A 14,831-nucleotide genomic window follows, 5' to 3' on the forward strand; every position below is an offset into this window, starting at 1 on the left:
GAAGCATTAGAGATCAACAACATTCCCCGGGGTTTGAACCAGGGGGTACATCTATAAAATGTATTTTTTATTGCACCCTATTATGTGACCTTGCTTCTTACATTGTCGTATTTGTACAGTAGTATTACTGCATGCTTGATTAGCTTGGCTATATCGAAGCCAACATCTACCGTATTAGTATTCCATGCAATACAATACAGTAATACCCAATATGGAAATAGACGTCATCGTCGTGTTGAGTTTCCCCACCAATTATCAGCCGCATCTGGTCTCAACGAAGACCCCCCCATCACCCATCAACAGTCAAAAAATTTTTGAGACAACAAATCAATACCGTGCTGTACCATTGCTGGTGTTGTATGTAATAATGGATGATATAAAGTTGAAATTTGGACAGTGCTCTAGTGCTAGAGATGAATGGCTCCATCATCTGTAGGTTGGCAGCTGGAGATGTGGGAGTTCGAAAATAATATGGTACCCCTCGATGGTCATCATTTTGAGCCTACGTAATTGATGGTACTGTAATATTGCGAACAACACCATATATAGTACAATAGTAATATTAAGCAAAAGAGATCGTTTAGAGATTAAAACCCCGTCAGCCACTAGGGGGGTAGCGATTTGTTGAATTGAGCACCTGGCTGGGGCGTTGGCTATAGCCGTGCCCAGCAAGAAACACTTAGCCGCGGTCCCCAATTTTTGAAATGGCTTGATTACGAGTGTTTCAACCAGCCAATATCCTCAACCGTTCACCGTCCGCTAGAATAGAAGGGTTTAAGCAAGGATAAAAACCTCTGGCGCACTATCTGGATATCTTTGTAGTATTACTTTCTATAGAATCGATCGGCTCTCACGGTCAAACCATGCAGTACGTAGGCCGAGCTATAGGGTCAGTCTCCAAGACTTGGAACTCCATCAACCCGGCCACTCTGAGTGGAGCTATCGATGTTATTGTAATAGAGCAGGAAAATGGTAAGTTCTGCATCTGAGCGCTTTGGTTTTTGCTTAGCTAACAACCGCAGGGGACCTGAACTGTTCGCCGTTTCATGTCAGGTTCGGCAAGTTCTCCTTGCTTCGACCGTCGCAGAAAAAGGTAAGCAAGTTGCTCTCATGTGGATGTAGGAAAACTGACAACCCGTAGGTTGACTTCACCGTCAATGGCGAGAAGACCGATCTGCCCATGAAGCTCGGTGAAGGAGGAGAGGCGTTCTTTGTATTTGAGACGGACAGTTCGGTTCCACGAGACCTGAGAACGTCCCCAGTCATATCGCCAGCTTCGTCTGGGCCCAGCTCGCCGGCTACTCCGGAAGCAAGCAGTGGCTTGCAAGAGCCAGAGTTCCTGGATCTCAGTCGCAGCAGATCAGAGTCGCCCGAGCCCAAACGCAAGGAAGAACAATTTATGAAGACACCCAGTAGCACTTTCCCGCTGGCAAGCCTCCAGCAGAGCAATGAATTCACCAACTCCTCTCCGACTTTGCTTACGCGCTCGCGGAGCCCGACTTTGAGCCGTGAGCAGGCTGTCGAGCGGGCCAAGGAGCTGTCACGCAAGCTCACCGACGTCAACATACCGTCGAAAATTAGCGACAATGGTGACGTAGTCTTGGATATGACGGGGTACAAGTCTGGTGAGGAAGAGATCAAGGAGTCGGAACAGGTTGTGCGGCGTATCCTGATTGAGGAGTTTGGCATCGAGTCCGACGACATTGACTCCATGATTGGCGCTGACGACGAAGGAAACCTGCGTATATACTCGCGCGAGGACATGCTGACCGGGTACTCCTCTGATGATCAGCGCCTGCATAGCAAGGTTGGGGGCGCCTATTCGAGTGATTCTGAGGCGTCAGAGTCGGACGACGACGGTCAGAAGAAGAGCTACCATGCCAAGACGCTACGGCTGACATCCGACCAGCTCAAGAGCCTCAAACTACACCACGGGGCCAACGAAATTGCATTCAGCGTCAACGGGGGGCGGGCCGTGTGCTCTGCGCGCATGTTCTACTGGAAGCACGACGCTCCAATCGTTATTTCGGACATCGACGGTACTATCACCAAGTCCGATGCGCTTGGCCACGTTCTTACCATGCTGGGACGGGACTGGACTCATGATGGCGTGGCGAAGCTTTTCACTGATATCGGAAACAACGGGTACAATGTCATGTATTTAACCGCTAGATCTGTTGGCCAGGCTGACTCGACGCGAGCATATCTGAAGGGGATCAGCCAGGAAGGGCACAAGCTGCCGCAGGGCCCTGTTATCTTGTCTCCTGACCGGACGATGGCCGCATTGCGACGGGAGGTCATCATGAGAAAGCCGGAAGTATTCAAAATGGCGTGTCTGCGTGATATCCAGAGCCTGTTTGGCGAGCGCGAAGAGACTCCATTTTTTGCTGGATTTGGCAACCGAATCACGGATGCTCTTTCTTACCGGTCAGTCGGAGTTCCTTCGTCGCGTATTTTTACTATCAACTCAAACTCAGATGTGCATATGGAGTTGTTGGAGTTGGCGGGGTATAAGAGCTCGTACATCTACATTGCAGATCTCGTCGACCACTTCTTCCCGCCTGTGCTAGAGTCGATCAAGGTCGATGAGCCTTATACTGATGTGAACTTCTGGAGAGAGCCGATTCCGGATATCAGCGACCTTGAATCGTTGAATAACGACCACGATGAGCCTAGGCGTGGGCGGTCGCCGACTGTTTCGAGCGCCGCAGTTGTCTCCACTAGCCTGAGTCCTAAAAAATCCAACCCTCAGCTTGAGGCGGCCCCAGAAGGAGAAGAGGACTACGATGATGACGAAGAAGAAGAAGACGAGGACTACTATGATGAATCAGAATCAGAATCAGAATCAGACTATGACGAGAATGAAGGAGAATATGAAGATGATGAATACGCTGAGGATGAACGGGAAGAGGATGAAGAGGATGAAGAAGAGTCGACCAAGGTGATGAAGGCCGTGAATCTACGAGACTCTCCTTCGCAGTAACCTTTGCATATACTATACTTTATAGACTAACAAATATTTATTACTTAGAATACGAAGAGACTTTTTCCACCCAGACTAACAAATATTAATCAAATATTTATCACTTCGAGTCCAAAAGGAGTCTTCCACTCAGCTCTGTGTAGTAGCCAAAAACCGAGCAATATATCACTCAGGATGTGAGCATAATATTGGAGACCTTCACGCTGTAGCCGCTTAAGCTCTCGAGAAGTGCTACGCTACGTATCTACGAAACACCCACTATTGAGACTCGGGGAGCCGCAACGAGATTGCGAAAATCGTTTGTTCCTCCTTGTTCCACGAACACAACGAATCAAGCTAAGCAGCCCCAGCTACACCTAAAAAGCTCCGAAAACACGGAACAAGCCGCCGAATGCTCGACTAGTACATTGTTGCTGTGGTAAAAAGTCGAGACACCAATGGTGTATTACGTACGAAGGTTCCCCATTTGCGTCCATAAGTGAACCTGGATCTAAGTAGGACCCATTTCCTATTTGGGAGTTATCAGATCGGACCCGCATCAGCCGCTTAAAGCAGCCGCTTAAACTTGGGCCGGGCGCGCGCGCAACCATATATAATCGTCCAGGCCCTGATCGCAAATCGGCCCGGAATTCTATTAATCTGCAGGAGAGAACGGGGTTTTTTTTTTCAGACTTGGCTCTTTTAATTTTGGAAAAGGACTACATTTAGCCTGAGATTGGCTAACCATAGATATTTGATCGGCTTACGGGCTTGGAAGCAAGTAGTAATTGGTGTGGGTTATTTCGTCCCGGTAAATGATGGCAGCAAAGCCGATGAAAAGGGTTCACTTCGAGGAGGACTCTGGGTCTGTGACGGAGGAAGTATGGACCGCAACTATCGACATAGAAGGTATGACCTGTGGCTCATGTGTCGCCGCCATCACAAACGCACTAGAGGCGACAGACGGCGTTTCCGAGGTAGCCGTCTCCCTGGTTACTAATCAAGGCAGCGTAAAGTACTCCCCCTCAGTGGTGCCGGTAGAGGAGATTCTCGAACGGATTGAGGACTGTGGGTTCGATGCGGCTCTCGTCTCGAACGACCCTCCCCAGCGCAAGTCCAGGGCCGAGGAAGTCAAAATAAAGGTCTATGGCATGACCTGCTCCTCCTGCTCCAACACCGTCGAAAATACTCTGCGGGAAGTGGAGGGAGTCAAGTCTGCTGTAGTTGCGCTCTCCCTTGAGGAAGCGACTGTAAATTATGATCCAGCGGTAGTAGGCGTGCGTGCCCTGATAGAGCGGATAGAAGACTGTGGGTTCGACGCAATGCTGTCAAAGTCTCTTAATAATGCCTCTCAAATTGCGGCTCTTTCCCGAGTCAAAGAGATCCAGGCATACCGGTCTGATCTCATCAGATGCCTGGCTTTCAGCATCCCGGTGTTTGTTCTGTCGATGTTGGTGCCTCATGTGCTGCCATTCTTGGCTTTCCTCAAGTTTAGAGTGCTGCCGGGGCTGTACTTTGACGACATTCTCAACTGTGCGCTGACGATTCCCGTGCAGTTTGGTGTCGGGGCCCGGTTCTACTCTGCGGCATGGAAGGCGATCAAGCATAAGGCGCCAACCATGGACGTTCTAGTGTGTCTGAGCACTTCATGTGCGTTCTTCTACTCGTGCGTGGCCGTCGTGGCTAGTCTGATTGCTGGATACGATAAGAGACCGTCTACGCTATGGGATACCTCTACAATGCTTGTTACGTTTGTCATGATGGGCAAGTATCTTGAGAACAAGGCCAAAGGACAGACTTCTGTGGCTCTGTCGCGGCTCATCTCGCTCGTGCCATCTACGGCTACAATCTACGAGAGCCCAGAGGTGGCCTATGCTGCAGCTGTGACCGGGAAGAAGACCGAAGATACCTCTTCGCTTGGAGAAAAGACTATCTCCACAGACTTGCTGCAGGTCAATGACATTGCCATTATCCGGCCGGGTGAGAAGATCCCTGCCGACGGCATAGTGCTCTCTGGTTCCTCCTACGTGTCCGAGGCCTTAATTACCGGCGAGTCCTTCCCTATTACCAAGAATGAAGGCGATTTTGTTATCGGCGGTAGCGTCAACGGACCCGGCCGAATTGACATTAGAATCTCCAAAGTCGGCGAGGACACGAAGCTGTCGCACATTGTGCGGTTGGTACGGGATGCGCAGACATCTCGTGCGCCAATCCAGCGGTTTGCTGACTATCTTGCCACCTACTTTGTACCAACAGTTATTCTCCTCGGTCTTGCAACGTTTACGCTATGGATGGTCGTTGCCCACGTCACACAGAACCCGCCAAAAGTGTTCAAGGAAGAAGTGGCCGGCGGATCGTTTTTCATTTGTCTCCGTCTCTGTATTTCCGTCATCGTTGTGGCTTGTCCTTGTGCATTGGGCTTGGCTACTCCAACAGCCGTTATGGTCGGCACTGGCGTAGGAGCGGAGCACGGTATCCTCATAAAGGGAGGAGCCATTTTGGAGACGGCTAACGGCATTGATACTGTTTTGTTCGACAAGACGGGCACCCTGACTTTGGGCAAGATGGTGGTCAACGAATACTCCAACTACTACTCGGCGAGCCACCCCACGTTCACGGAGAAGGACTGGTGGCGTCTCATTGCACTCATTGAGTCGAGTAGTGAGCACCCGGTGGCGCATTCTGTCATTGAAAAAGCGCAGGAGGTGCTTGGGGATAGCAGCTTTGGCAACCTTGCCGAAGGATTCAAGGTCTTCGTGGGCATGGGTGTCCAGGGCTCTGCCACCCTGGCGGGGGGCAGGTCGTACGACGTAATTGTCGGCAACATGGCATTGTTCAAGGAGAAGGGGATCGAGGTTCCCTCCGGCGAGATGACCCATATTACGGCTAGCGATAAGACCATTGTGGCTTTTGCCATTGACGGCGAGTACGCCGGATGGATTTCCATGAGCGATGCGGCCAAGCCGGATGCCCGGGCGGCTGTCGAGGCGCTGAAGCGGCTTGGTATGCGCGTGGGGATGGTTACCGGCGACAATCTCAATTCTGCGCGGCGTATTGGCAAGATCGTTGCTATTGAAGACGATATGATCTGGGCCGGGGTCACTCCCGAGGGCAAGATTGACCTTATTCGAAACCTCCAGGACAACACGATACAGCCGAAACGGTCGATTGTCGCTATGGTTGGAGACGGCATCAACGATTCACCGGCCCTGGCTGCGTCTTCTTTGGGCATTGCGCTCTCGGGGTCGACTGATGTTGCCATGGAGGCGGCGGACATTGTGCTCCTCAAAGAGCAGGACGAGCTTTTGGACGTCGCTGCTGCATTGCACCTGAGCAGGAAGTCTTTCTACCGAATCAAGATCAACCTTGTGTGGGCGCTTATTTACAATGTGGTTATGATTCCTTTCGCGATGGGCTGTTTCATTCCGTTTGGGATTATGCTTGATCCGATGATTGCTGGCGCCGCAATGGCTCTCAGCAGTGTGTCCGTGGTTGTGTCGAGTCTGTTCCTGCAGCGATGGCAGCCGCCAAAATGGATGACACGTGAGTATCTTGACGACGAGAGCAGCACGCTGTACTCCACCTCCGAGCCGATTGCCGCTCGAAATGCCCTTTCACGGCCGTCTATTGACTCCACCAGTGGCACCCAGGGCCTTCGAGATGTGTTCCACAAGGTTACCTCATGGTGGGGCTCGTCGCCAAAGTCGCAGCCGACCAACGAGTACCACCAATTGCAAACTTACGAGTAATGATTTCGACTTTTTTTGGCTTTCCTTTCTAATGAGTGACGATATAATATTTGTACTTTATGAATTAATACTTTCTTATGATTACCCGTGGTCAAGTTAATTTGCCAATTATACTGATTCCCCCCCCCCCCCCCGCGCGCGCAAAGAATTCTTACTGAGAGTTCAATTGCGCGGAACTACAGAAGCTGGAGAACTGGCTCTCGAATGCACGTCACTAATAGTACTGGAGGACCAGCCAGTCCCCCACCCCCCTCCTCCTGTGTGCTCACCACACCTAGGGCTCCGCTACGCAGAGAGTTCTTGTAAAGACTATCTCCTCGGCAAGAACTATAGAGCTAGCAGGTTGGTTGGGGACGCGGGTTATTCTGCTGCATTAACTGAATATCCCCCACGGCGCTCAATTGACATCATTATTCATGTCTGCTCGTTGGGGTCATGGGGACTTCTCCGGGCGATGACATTGAATATTCATGTGCTGTTTGGACAAGGCAGGTGAAAGGCTGGAGGTGCACGTGAAAATCGAGCGCCGGGCGTACATTGCGTCACGCTCCGCCGGCACCTCCTAGCACGCAGGAGCCTGACAGGCAGGGCGCACTGCAGACACGTTCAATTCGGTTCGGCACTGTTCGGGGTTCCACAGGATATAAATACGTTCCATCAGGGTGTCAATCACATTAATATTCGTCAAAAATAAGCATTAATATACTAACAATGTCTGTCGCTGATTGTAAGTGTTTCTTGGGGTTTTAATGGATTGTTGCTGACTGTGGACAGCCAAGTTCCCGTCCTCCGCCGTGTTTGACTTGATCAAGTCCACGATGGAGTCTGATGCTAAGCTCAAGGCCAAGACTATCAAGCAGGCCGACGCTGTGGTTGTTTTCAACCTCAAGAACAAGCAGGGCGAGACCCAGGCTTGGTACCTTGACCTCAAGAAGGACGGTGCTGTCGGCAAGGGCGCCATCGAGGGCGCCGACCTCACCTTGTCTCTGTCTGACGAGCACTTTGGCCAGCTCGTCCAGGGCAAGGCAAACGCCCAGAAGCTCTTCATGACCGGCAAACTCAAGGTCAAGGGCAATGTCATGAAGGCCGCCTCCATTGAGGGTGTCCTCTCCACTGCCCGATCCAAGGCCAAGCTCTAATTGCATAGCATTTTAACCTGTAATGATTTTCTACCAATCCTCCGCGTAGCTCCGCTAGGGAGGTTTGGGGGGCTGGCCTCCCAACTCTCTCTTTCTTGCCATTGTAGCTACGTAGCTGGGATCCAGCACCCAGACCCCCATGGCTCCGCTACGCGGAGGGCTTTCTGTATGGCTACATTACAGTGGATATAGACATTCTAGAACACTGTAGGCCTAGGATACGGCTATTGCAGCAATCCAAACAGTAGCAAGACCGTATTCACGAGCAGGGTTACCCCAGACAACGGCACCGTGCGGCTCCGGCGCGGAAAAACTCGCCGGTCGTTCAGCCGCATTCCTCCGCAGGGTAGCAGATGATGCCGGTAAAGACCTATCGGCAACCTAAAGCAACAAGCAGGGGACTATCGTTGCCATGTTAAGCACACAACAGGAGACATCGGGAAGCCGTGAGACTCCGGAGTCACCGGGGGACGATATAACAGATGCGCCACCGTTGCGTTACCACATGGGGATTACATTGAATTGCATCATTTCGCAAGTATATAAAGAGGTGCCGTACAACTCAATTCCAAATTGTGGAGAAATATTTGTAGCATGGGGTTACTATCACCAAAAAGCAGCTCGGGGTCGGAGAACTACTGCTCCCCCGAGATCCAGAACCACTCGGCGAGCGCCCAGGAGGCCAAGGAGTATGCCGACAGGGCCGTCGACGAAGCCCACGAGGATAGCAGCGAGCAGATTATCCGGCAGATTGTAAACACCGTTGGACGTTTCTCGAGCTCGCCGTACGCGATTAAGAACCAAATTACGCAGAAAATAGAGAGCAGTTGGAAGGAGCTTCAGCCTGTGCTTGTTAAGCAGACGGAGCAGTTTTCGGCGAACTACAAGCGGGCAATAGAGGCGCAGCTCGACAGTAGCCGGACCAGACACAGGCGTAAGAAGATTTTGGCAAAGCTGTCGCACGACATTGCGTCCAATAAGTTCCACGACCAGATGATGGCGTCGGTAAAGATGTGGTGCGGCGAATCGGTATCAGAGGAGTTGCCAAACATTAACGTAACCGGGTTCAAGTTCGACAACAGCTCGTTCTCGCCGTATATCCGCACGTCTGACGTGGCAGAGGTTTCGGGGACCCGTACGGTCCATGGCAAGAGCATGGAGTCTGTGTTAAGTGGACATCAGACGCTTCAGAGCTTAGTGATGTTGTTCGGGTCCGTCGCCAAACCTAACGAGGGCGATGGGACCACCAAGGACGATATTCGGAACCAATTGCGTCAGTTGCAGACGCAGATGGAGTTTGTAGAAGACTAGTTAGGAAAGGAAATGCCTTAATGAACCGTCGAACTCTGAGTGATTGAAGGCAAAAGAGGGATAAGCCAACCAGCCACGACTTGAATGTAAAAAACGCAATTCAAATGAACAAAACACAATTCAAATGAAAGGTCAATGAGCCCAATGGATAGTCAGGACTCCAATGTATAACGCATAGTCGAGCCATGAAGTTTTCTCTCACTGGCCCGTTCCCAATGAATGGCCAGGTAGCTCATAGTGGTATATCCAATGGATAATTCAATAAATAGCCCTGGATTCAAAGTCATATCGAGTAATCCAGCGAATAGCCAGTTAGTTGGTCGTATCCATTGGATAATCGAGTAATCCAATAAATATAGTCCTAGACTCTAATCATAGTCGAGTAATCCAACGAATAGTTAGATAACTTTGACAAATCCAGCAGATACCCGAGTAATCCAATAATAAACAACGGACAAATCGGCGAATCACACGGCATAGATGCTTCTCGTAATGGCTTCGACAGTCCTGGATTTCAACCTGGAGAGCCTCAATCGCAGCCTAGAACTTACATTCTGCCGCCCTATGTCCTCATCTGCATCCTCATAGTGGATCTGCCCTGCCGAAATAACCTCAATGTCGTCAAAACTGTGCTCTTGGGACCCCGGTTTGGCCAGCTCGTGCTCATCGTAACACCAGTCGTATATGGCACCATATTCATCGGCTTCCAACGACGCTCGCGACTCTTCGGATATGGCGTTCATACATGCAAGCACTCGCCGCTTGCGTTTCAGGCGTCGCTGTTGACGCAGTATAAGGCCCTGCGTTCCGGTGATCTTCTTCATCCGTCGTGGGAACTGGGTCTGGTACGGCAGCAGCTGGTTCTTACTCGATATTTGCTGGATACTGTACTCTACCGTGGCATTCTGGTCCTCCTCAATTGTGCCATTGGCACTGGTGATGCTGCTATCGGAGCCCTCAAGCTCCGCCTCGTATATGACCACCTCCTCCATCCTGGGGGAGGATTTCGAGTCCATGTTGAAAACAAAAGAATTCATGACCGCAAATAAACCGTGAAAAATTCAATCAATACCACCCCCGTCTATATATACTTGGTAGAGCCTTTTTTTGTCAGGGCCGCTAGCCTATATGTCTCGCATCTCACTGTTTCGTCTGTAGGTGCTTACTCCAGCTCAATGTAATTTGCCTATCTAGATTGCATGCGTGTATAGGTTACCATCCATCCTTGTTTCGAATAGGGGTCAGTTATGGCTGAACTACAATTGGAACCATATAAATAAACTGAAGAAACCTCCAAAAATTAAAGATCCAATAAGTCCATATGCTTTATCGCGCAATTAATTGTCTACGTATCTGCTGTATAATACGGCATTATTATTTCAAGTGAAGGGTATATTTTTAGCAAGTGGTGAGACATGCACTAGAGGGGGCTTTGAGATGAGAAAATAACTCGCTACGCCTCCTGGCGCTCTCCTCCGCCATGCCAAAGACTATATGCCTACATGCCGTCTACAAGGCCCCAGTTTCGCTCTCATTTATTGCGCTGATTTATTTTAACAGTTGCGCGTTTTGGCCACTACAACGCCCAGCCATAAAAGGGATAAAGGGTCTAGGGTACGTCATTGTTTCACTTTAATCGGCGCCGCATCTCGTGCGGCATGCTAATATCATTCACTCCGGGGACCAGCATGCCATAGGCATCGGTTGGACGCCGCATGCCCCCTTTTTCGTGATGGACACCGCTTCTGAGCCCCCTTTTTCGGATCAATTTTCGAAGGCCGGTCCGAATCTCCTGTGGTCCAGTAGCTCTGCTGGAGATTGTCGTTAACACAGCGGCTGTCTACTCCCTATAACCCTTCCGCTACTGGGCAAAAAATATTATGCCGGCTGTGAAAAATAAAAACAAACAAACCAAGCCCCAATAAAATCAAGCAAATCGTTCCTTTCAAAATAAAATAAAATAAAAATAAAATAAAAAAGGAGAAGCGCAGGACGGTTGATGAAGCCATCTGCACGTCAATTGGTTTGGTCTAAGTTTCCCGCTGCAGGTAGCGATTCAAAGATCGAAGAAACCTGCGGTGATCCCAGACCGCTTGGAATCGCTCATTCCTCAGGATCCCCCTCCCCCCTTTATATCCACGCTCTCTCCCTACACCAAAACATTTGAATCAGCTTGGATTTGGGTGTAAATAATATTCCAGAGAGCTTATTATCAGATTGAGAGTGTCGGACAATGGCGTCCCCTCGATCAGCCTCTCCGCATGTCCTCCAGAAGCTGAAACGGTCCAGCTATGCAGACGGCAAGCCTGTGCTCCGGGCGAAAAGCATCATTGGCACGACGGCTGCGTCGCAATCGACCTTCTGCGTCGTGGGGAATTCGGTCGCCTATACGGCCGGCGCCGGGGGAGTGATTGCTCACCTTGACTCGGTGACCAGTCGCATCGACGACCAACGGTTCTACTGCACCTCGGCCAAGCTCGTCCAGGCGATCCAGCAGTCCGCCGCCGAGGCGACCGTCGTCCAATGGCCCGGAGAGTACCTGTATGGCCACGGCGCCCGGGACGCCTACGGGTTCCTCCTTTCTCAGTCCTCCAACTACGGCGGTGGGCCCCAGCCGACTGGCGCCAACGGCAGTGCTCCAGGAGGGTCGTTTTCGCCGTCCCACGGTACGAGCTTGAGCCTTAGTGGCGAGGACCTAACCAATCTGTTAACGACGAAATCGACTCCCGTCAAGGAGAAGATGAAGACGGCTACGTGCATCACCATGTCTGGAGATGGTAGGCTACTGGCCGTAGGCGAGTCGGGCCACCAGCCGCACATTTTTGTGTACTCCACCGCATGTGATGCGTCGACGACAAAACCGCTGGCCATTCTTAGCGAGCATCGCTACGGAATCAAGTGCCTCGCGTTCTCGCCCTGCGGCAAGTATCTTGCAAGCTTGGGCAACTACAACGACGGCTTCCTGCATGTATGGTACCTGTCACTCAAAGAAGGGACAGTCCAGCTTCATTCGAGCAACAGGTGCATCTCAATGGTCCACGATATGAAGTGGATCAACTCGAGCCGGCTTATTACGACTGGTATCCGGCATGTTCGCGTGTGGAAGGTTGACAATCTAAAGCCGCCAAAACTCCAAGCCACGGCAACGGTGCTCCAGGGGCGCAATGTCGTGCTCAACGACTTTTCCAAGTCGAATTTTGTCACCATTGCTGTACTTAGCGAGGATATGGCCATTGTGGCTACTGATAGAGGAGAGCTGGTCACAGTGGAGGCCAATTCCGGAGGAATATGCGAACTTCATGGAAAGCTGGCAACTGGCAGCGATATCAGCTCGATTGACGTTGACCTGGTTAACGGCGTGCTTTATCTCGGTGGCCCAAATAACCTGTGTAAGGCGCTCGAGCTCAAGTCGGTTCTATCATCGACCATTACTGGGTCGCCGCAGAAACCCAAACAGAGCGCTCCGGCAGCCAACCAACCCCCTAACGACTCTGTTGCGTTTTTAGAGCCGCCCATTAATGTCGTGAATGGATGTAGTGGCGATGACGTTGATATATGCGCCGTAGCACTGTGGAGGGCCAGACATGTGGTCGGCCTCTCCTCGTGGAGACAGGTCCAAGTCATTGAGTTTGCCGACGATTCATCGTCTCCCGTCTCAGCGGACAGCATCATTGGCACTCATGCACAAGAGCTGCGCGGAATTAGAGCTGTGGGAGAGAGCCAGGACAAGTTCCTTACCTGGTCGGCCGACGGCAAGGTGCGTATCTGGAACAATCAAGGCGTGTGCCTGAGCGAGCATATCATTAGGCCACGCCAACCACAGGCTGAGCTGGCAATTGCCTGTCTCAGCACTTCGGAGGGTATTTTGTTCGTCGGCGATACTGTGGGCGATATTCAAATCGTTGATATAGCAGACCCTAAGGAGGCCATCCACTTCAATGCCCATGGATCGCGGGTCGTCGAAATGGATTATTTCTACGACGTCAAAACAGGGCGCCATTTGTTTGCTAGCTGTAGCCGAGATCGCACCGTACAGGTATTTGCCAAGCTTGGTGACAACAGCTGGGAGCTCCACCAAACGCTGCCGTCCCACAAAGGCAACATTCTTGCTGTGTACTTTACGAAATCAGGCCGGCAGATTGTGTCGTGCTCCACAGACCGCACCGTTAATGTCCACTCCATAGCCGACAATGGTGACGACGGAGAGTTTGCGCTCTATAGCACAAACGTCATCAGCCTCAAAAGCACGCCGTTAGATATGTGTCTCGAGCCCCTTACCGACAACATCGTCGTGTCCAGCGACAAGCAGATCCTCATGTACAAGGTCACTGGAGAGTTTGTCGCCGGTTACCGCACAGTCGATGAGAACCACGACACAATTAGCCTCCAGTCCATAACTATGGGAGTCGTCAACAGCAAGCAGTACCTGGCGGGAATGGGCCACGACAAGGGAATTCGTATTTATGAGCATCCTGGAGGCACTGTCATTGGGTCGGACTGGGGGCATTCCGAAGGAGTTTCCGGCGTCGCCTGGATAAGCGACGCTCAAGAATGCATTATTGTCAGTAGCGGGTTTGATGGATGCGTGTTCCTGTGGCGAGTTAAGCACGACGATCGGAGCCCTACAAGTGGTTCTTACCGCTTCAATGGCAGTCGTAGCCCCAATCGAGCGTCGCCGGCGCGCAAAGTCCTGTCCAAAGCTGAATTATCCCGTTTCCTGCCCCAGGTTTCTTCTCCGCAGTTACAAACGCCGACCCAGTCGAAAGTGGTCAACAGGTCTCCTACGTTGTCGCAGCTGCGGTCTCCCGCGACGCCAACTCCAATCGCTTCGAGCACTCCAGGTACTCCAACTGCCATTGGCCAGAGGCAATTGGGGCGCCGCGAGAGCAGCCTCGGATTGAGGAGGTCTCTTCAGCCGTCCAAGAGTCTGAGTGAGCTGCGGCCGCGCAAGTCGAGTCCGTTGGAGGAGAGCCAGAACGCTGTGAACGCGATGAGCGAGAGCCGGACTCCGCGTTTGGGACGGTCTCCAGTAGCGACCAAAACGACCGAAATAGACAGTCTAATTGGCGGCCTGTCACGATTCCGCGAGCAGTACAAACAGCAGAAAGGGTACGTGCGGTCGAGCGTCGTGGGCCAGAAGCAGGTTGAGAAGCTCAAGCAGGAGCTCAAACTGACCTTGAGGATGCTGGAGGGGACAATCCAAGAGCGGGTCAAGCTTGACCAGATGTTTGAGGTATTTAGCGACCAGCTAATCTCGGTTGTCAAGAGCAAGCTTGATGACGAAACTAGCAAATCTGCCTTCAGCTCGGTCGATAAGAACCAGCCGGAAGACGAAACTAACAAACCTTGAAAAAGTATTTATTTCGAAACTGACAACCTTTGAAAGTTATTTATTTCGAAAAATGTATGAATGGATAGAGCTATGTACAGTACCATATCGATTAATAATTAATAACGGTAATACCACGGGTAAATATCGTGATAGTTAGTACTTATTTCGAACTAGCAAACTGGGAAAAGCCTTTACCTGGGTGCTTCAGAAATGCATGATGGATAGGTATAGTACCGGAATATCAATTAATCTTGGAAAGTTGTTTGTTTCGAAAGTGACCACCCTTGAAAGGTAGTTTTTTAAAAATGCATGACGGGGAGATCTATGTACAGTATATC

At 51.1% G+C, this 14,831-nt stretch overlaps 6 protein-coding genes across 6 annotated transcripts; 5 read left to right on the forward strand and 1 right to left on the reverse strand.

Annotated features, from left to right (window-relative positions):
- Positions 1–863: 863 nt before the first annotated feature.
- On the forward strand, positions 864–2,983 carry PAH1 (phosphatidate phosphatase PAH1; the record flags this gene model as incomplete). The annotated part of the gene is made up of 3 exons (XM_076686349.1): positions 864–972; positions 1,023–1,093; positions 1,142–2,983. 3 exons carry the CDS (start codon positions 864–866, stop codon positions 2,981–2,983), a joined length of 2,022 nt encoding a protein of 673 aa, XP_076539422.1.
- Positions 2,984–3,873: 890 nt separating this feature from the next.
- CCC2 (Cu(2+)-transporting P-type ATPase CCC2) lies at positions 3,874–6,711 on the forward strand (the record flags this gene model as incomplete). The annotated part of the gene is made up of 1 exon (XM_076686350.1): positions 3,874–6,711. One exon carries the CDS (start codon positions 3,874–3,876, stop codon positions 6,709–6,711), a length of 2,838 nt encoding a protein of 945 aa, XP_076539423.1.
- A 711-nt stretch (positions 6,712–7,422) lies between these two features.
- On the forward strand, positions 7,423–7,850 carry SCP2 (SCP2 sterol-binding domain-containing protein; the record flags this gene model as incomplete). The annotated part of the gene is made up of 2 exons (XM_076686351.1): positions 7,423–7,438; positions 7,486–7,850. The coding sequence occupies 2 exons, from the start codon at positions 7,423–7,425 to the stop codon at positions 7,848–7,850; spliced, it is 381 nt and encodes a 126-aa protein (XP_076539424.1).
- A 594-nt stretch (positions 7,851–8,444) lies between these two features.
- On the forward strand, positions 8,445–9,161 carry TRVA0_036S00870 (uncharacterized protein; the record flags this gene model as incomplete). Its single annotated transcript, XM_076686352.1, has 1 exon — positions 8,445–9,161. The coding sequence occupies one exon, from the start codon at positions 8,445–8,447 to the stop codon at positions 9,159–9,161; it is 717 nt and encodes a 238-aa protein (XP_076539425.1).
- Positions 9,162–9,628: 467 nt separating this feature from the next.
- TRVA0_036S00892 (uncharacterized protein) lies at positions 9,629–10,177 on the reverse strand (the record flags this gene model as incomplete). The annotated part of the gene is made up of 1 exon (XM_076686353.1): positions 9,629–10,177. The coding sequence occupies one exon, from the start codon at positions 10,175–10,177 to the stop codon at positions 9,629–9,631; it is 549 nt and encodes a 182-aa protein (XP_076539426.1).
- Positions 10,178–11,394: 1,217 nt separating this feature from the next.
- On the forward strand, positions 11,395–14,511 carry TRVA0_036S00914 (WD40 repeat domain-containing protein; the record flags this gene model as incomplete). Its single annotated transcript, XM_076686354.1, has 1 exon — positions 11,395–14,511. The coding sequence occupies one exon, from the start codon at positions 11,395–11,397 to the stop codon at positions 14,509–14,511; it is 3,117 nt and encodes a 1,038-aa protein (XP_076539427.1).
- Between the last annotated feature and the right edge of the window lie 320 nt (positions 14,512–14,831).

The sequence above is a fragment of the Trichomonascus vanleenenianus genome, assembly GCF_965637985.1.
Source record: "Trichomonascus vanleenenianus strain CLIB 3782 genome assembly, contig: TRVA0_036S, whole genome shotgun sequence".
NCBI lineage: Eukaryota > Fungi > Ascomycota > Dipodascomycetes > Dipodascales > Trichomonascaceae > Blastobotrys > Blastobotrys vanleenenianus.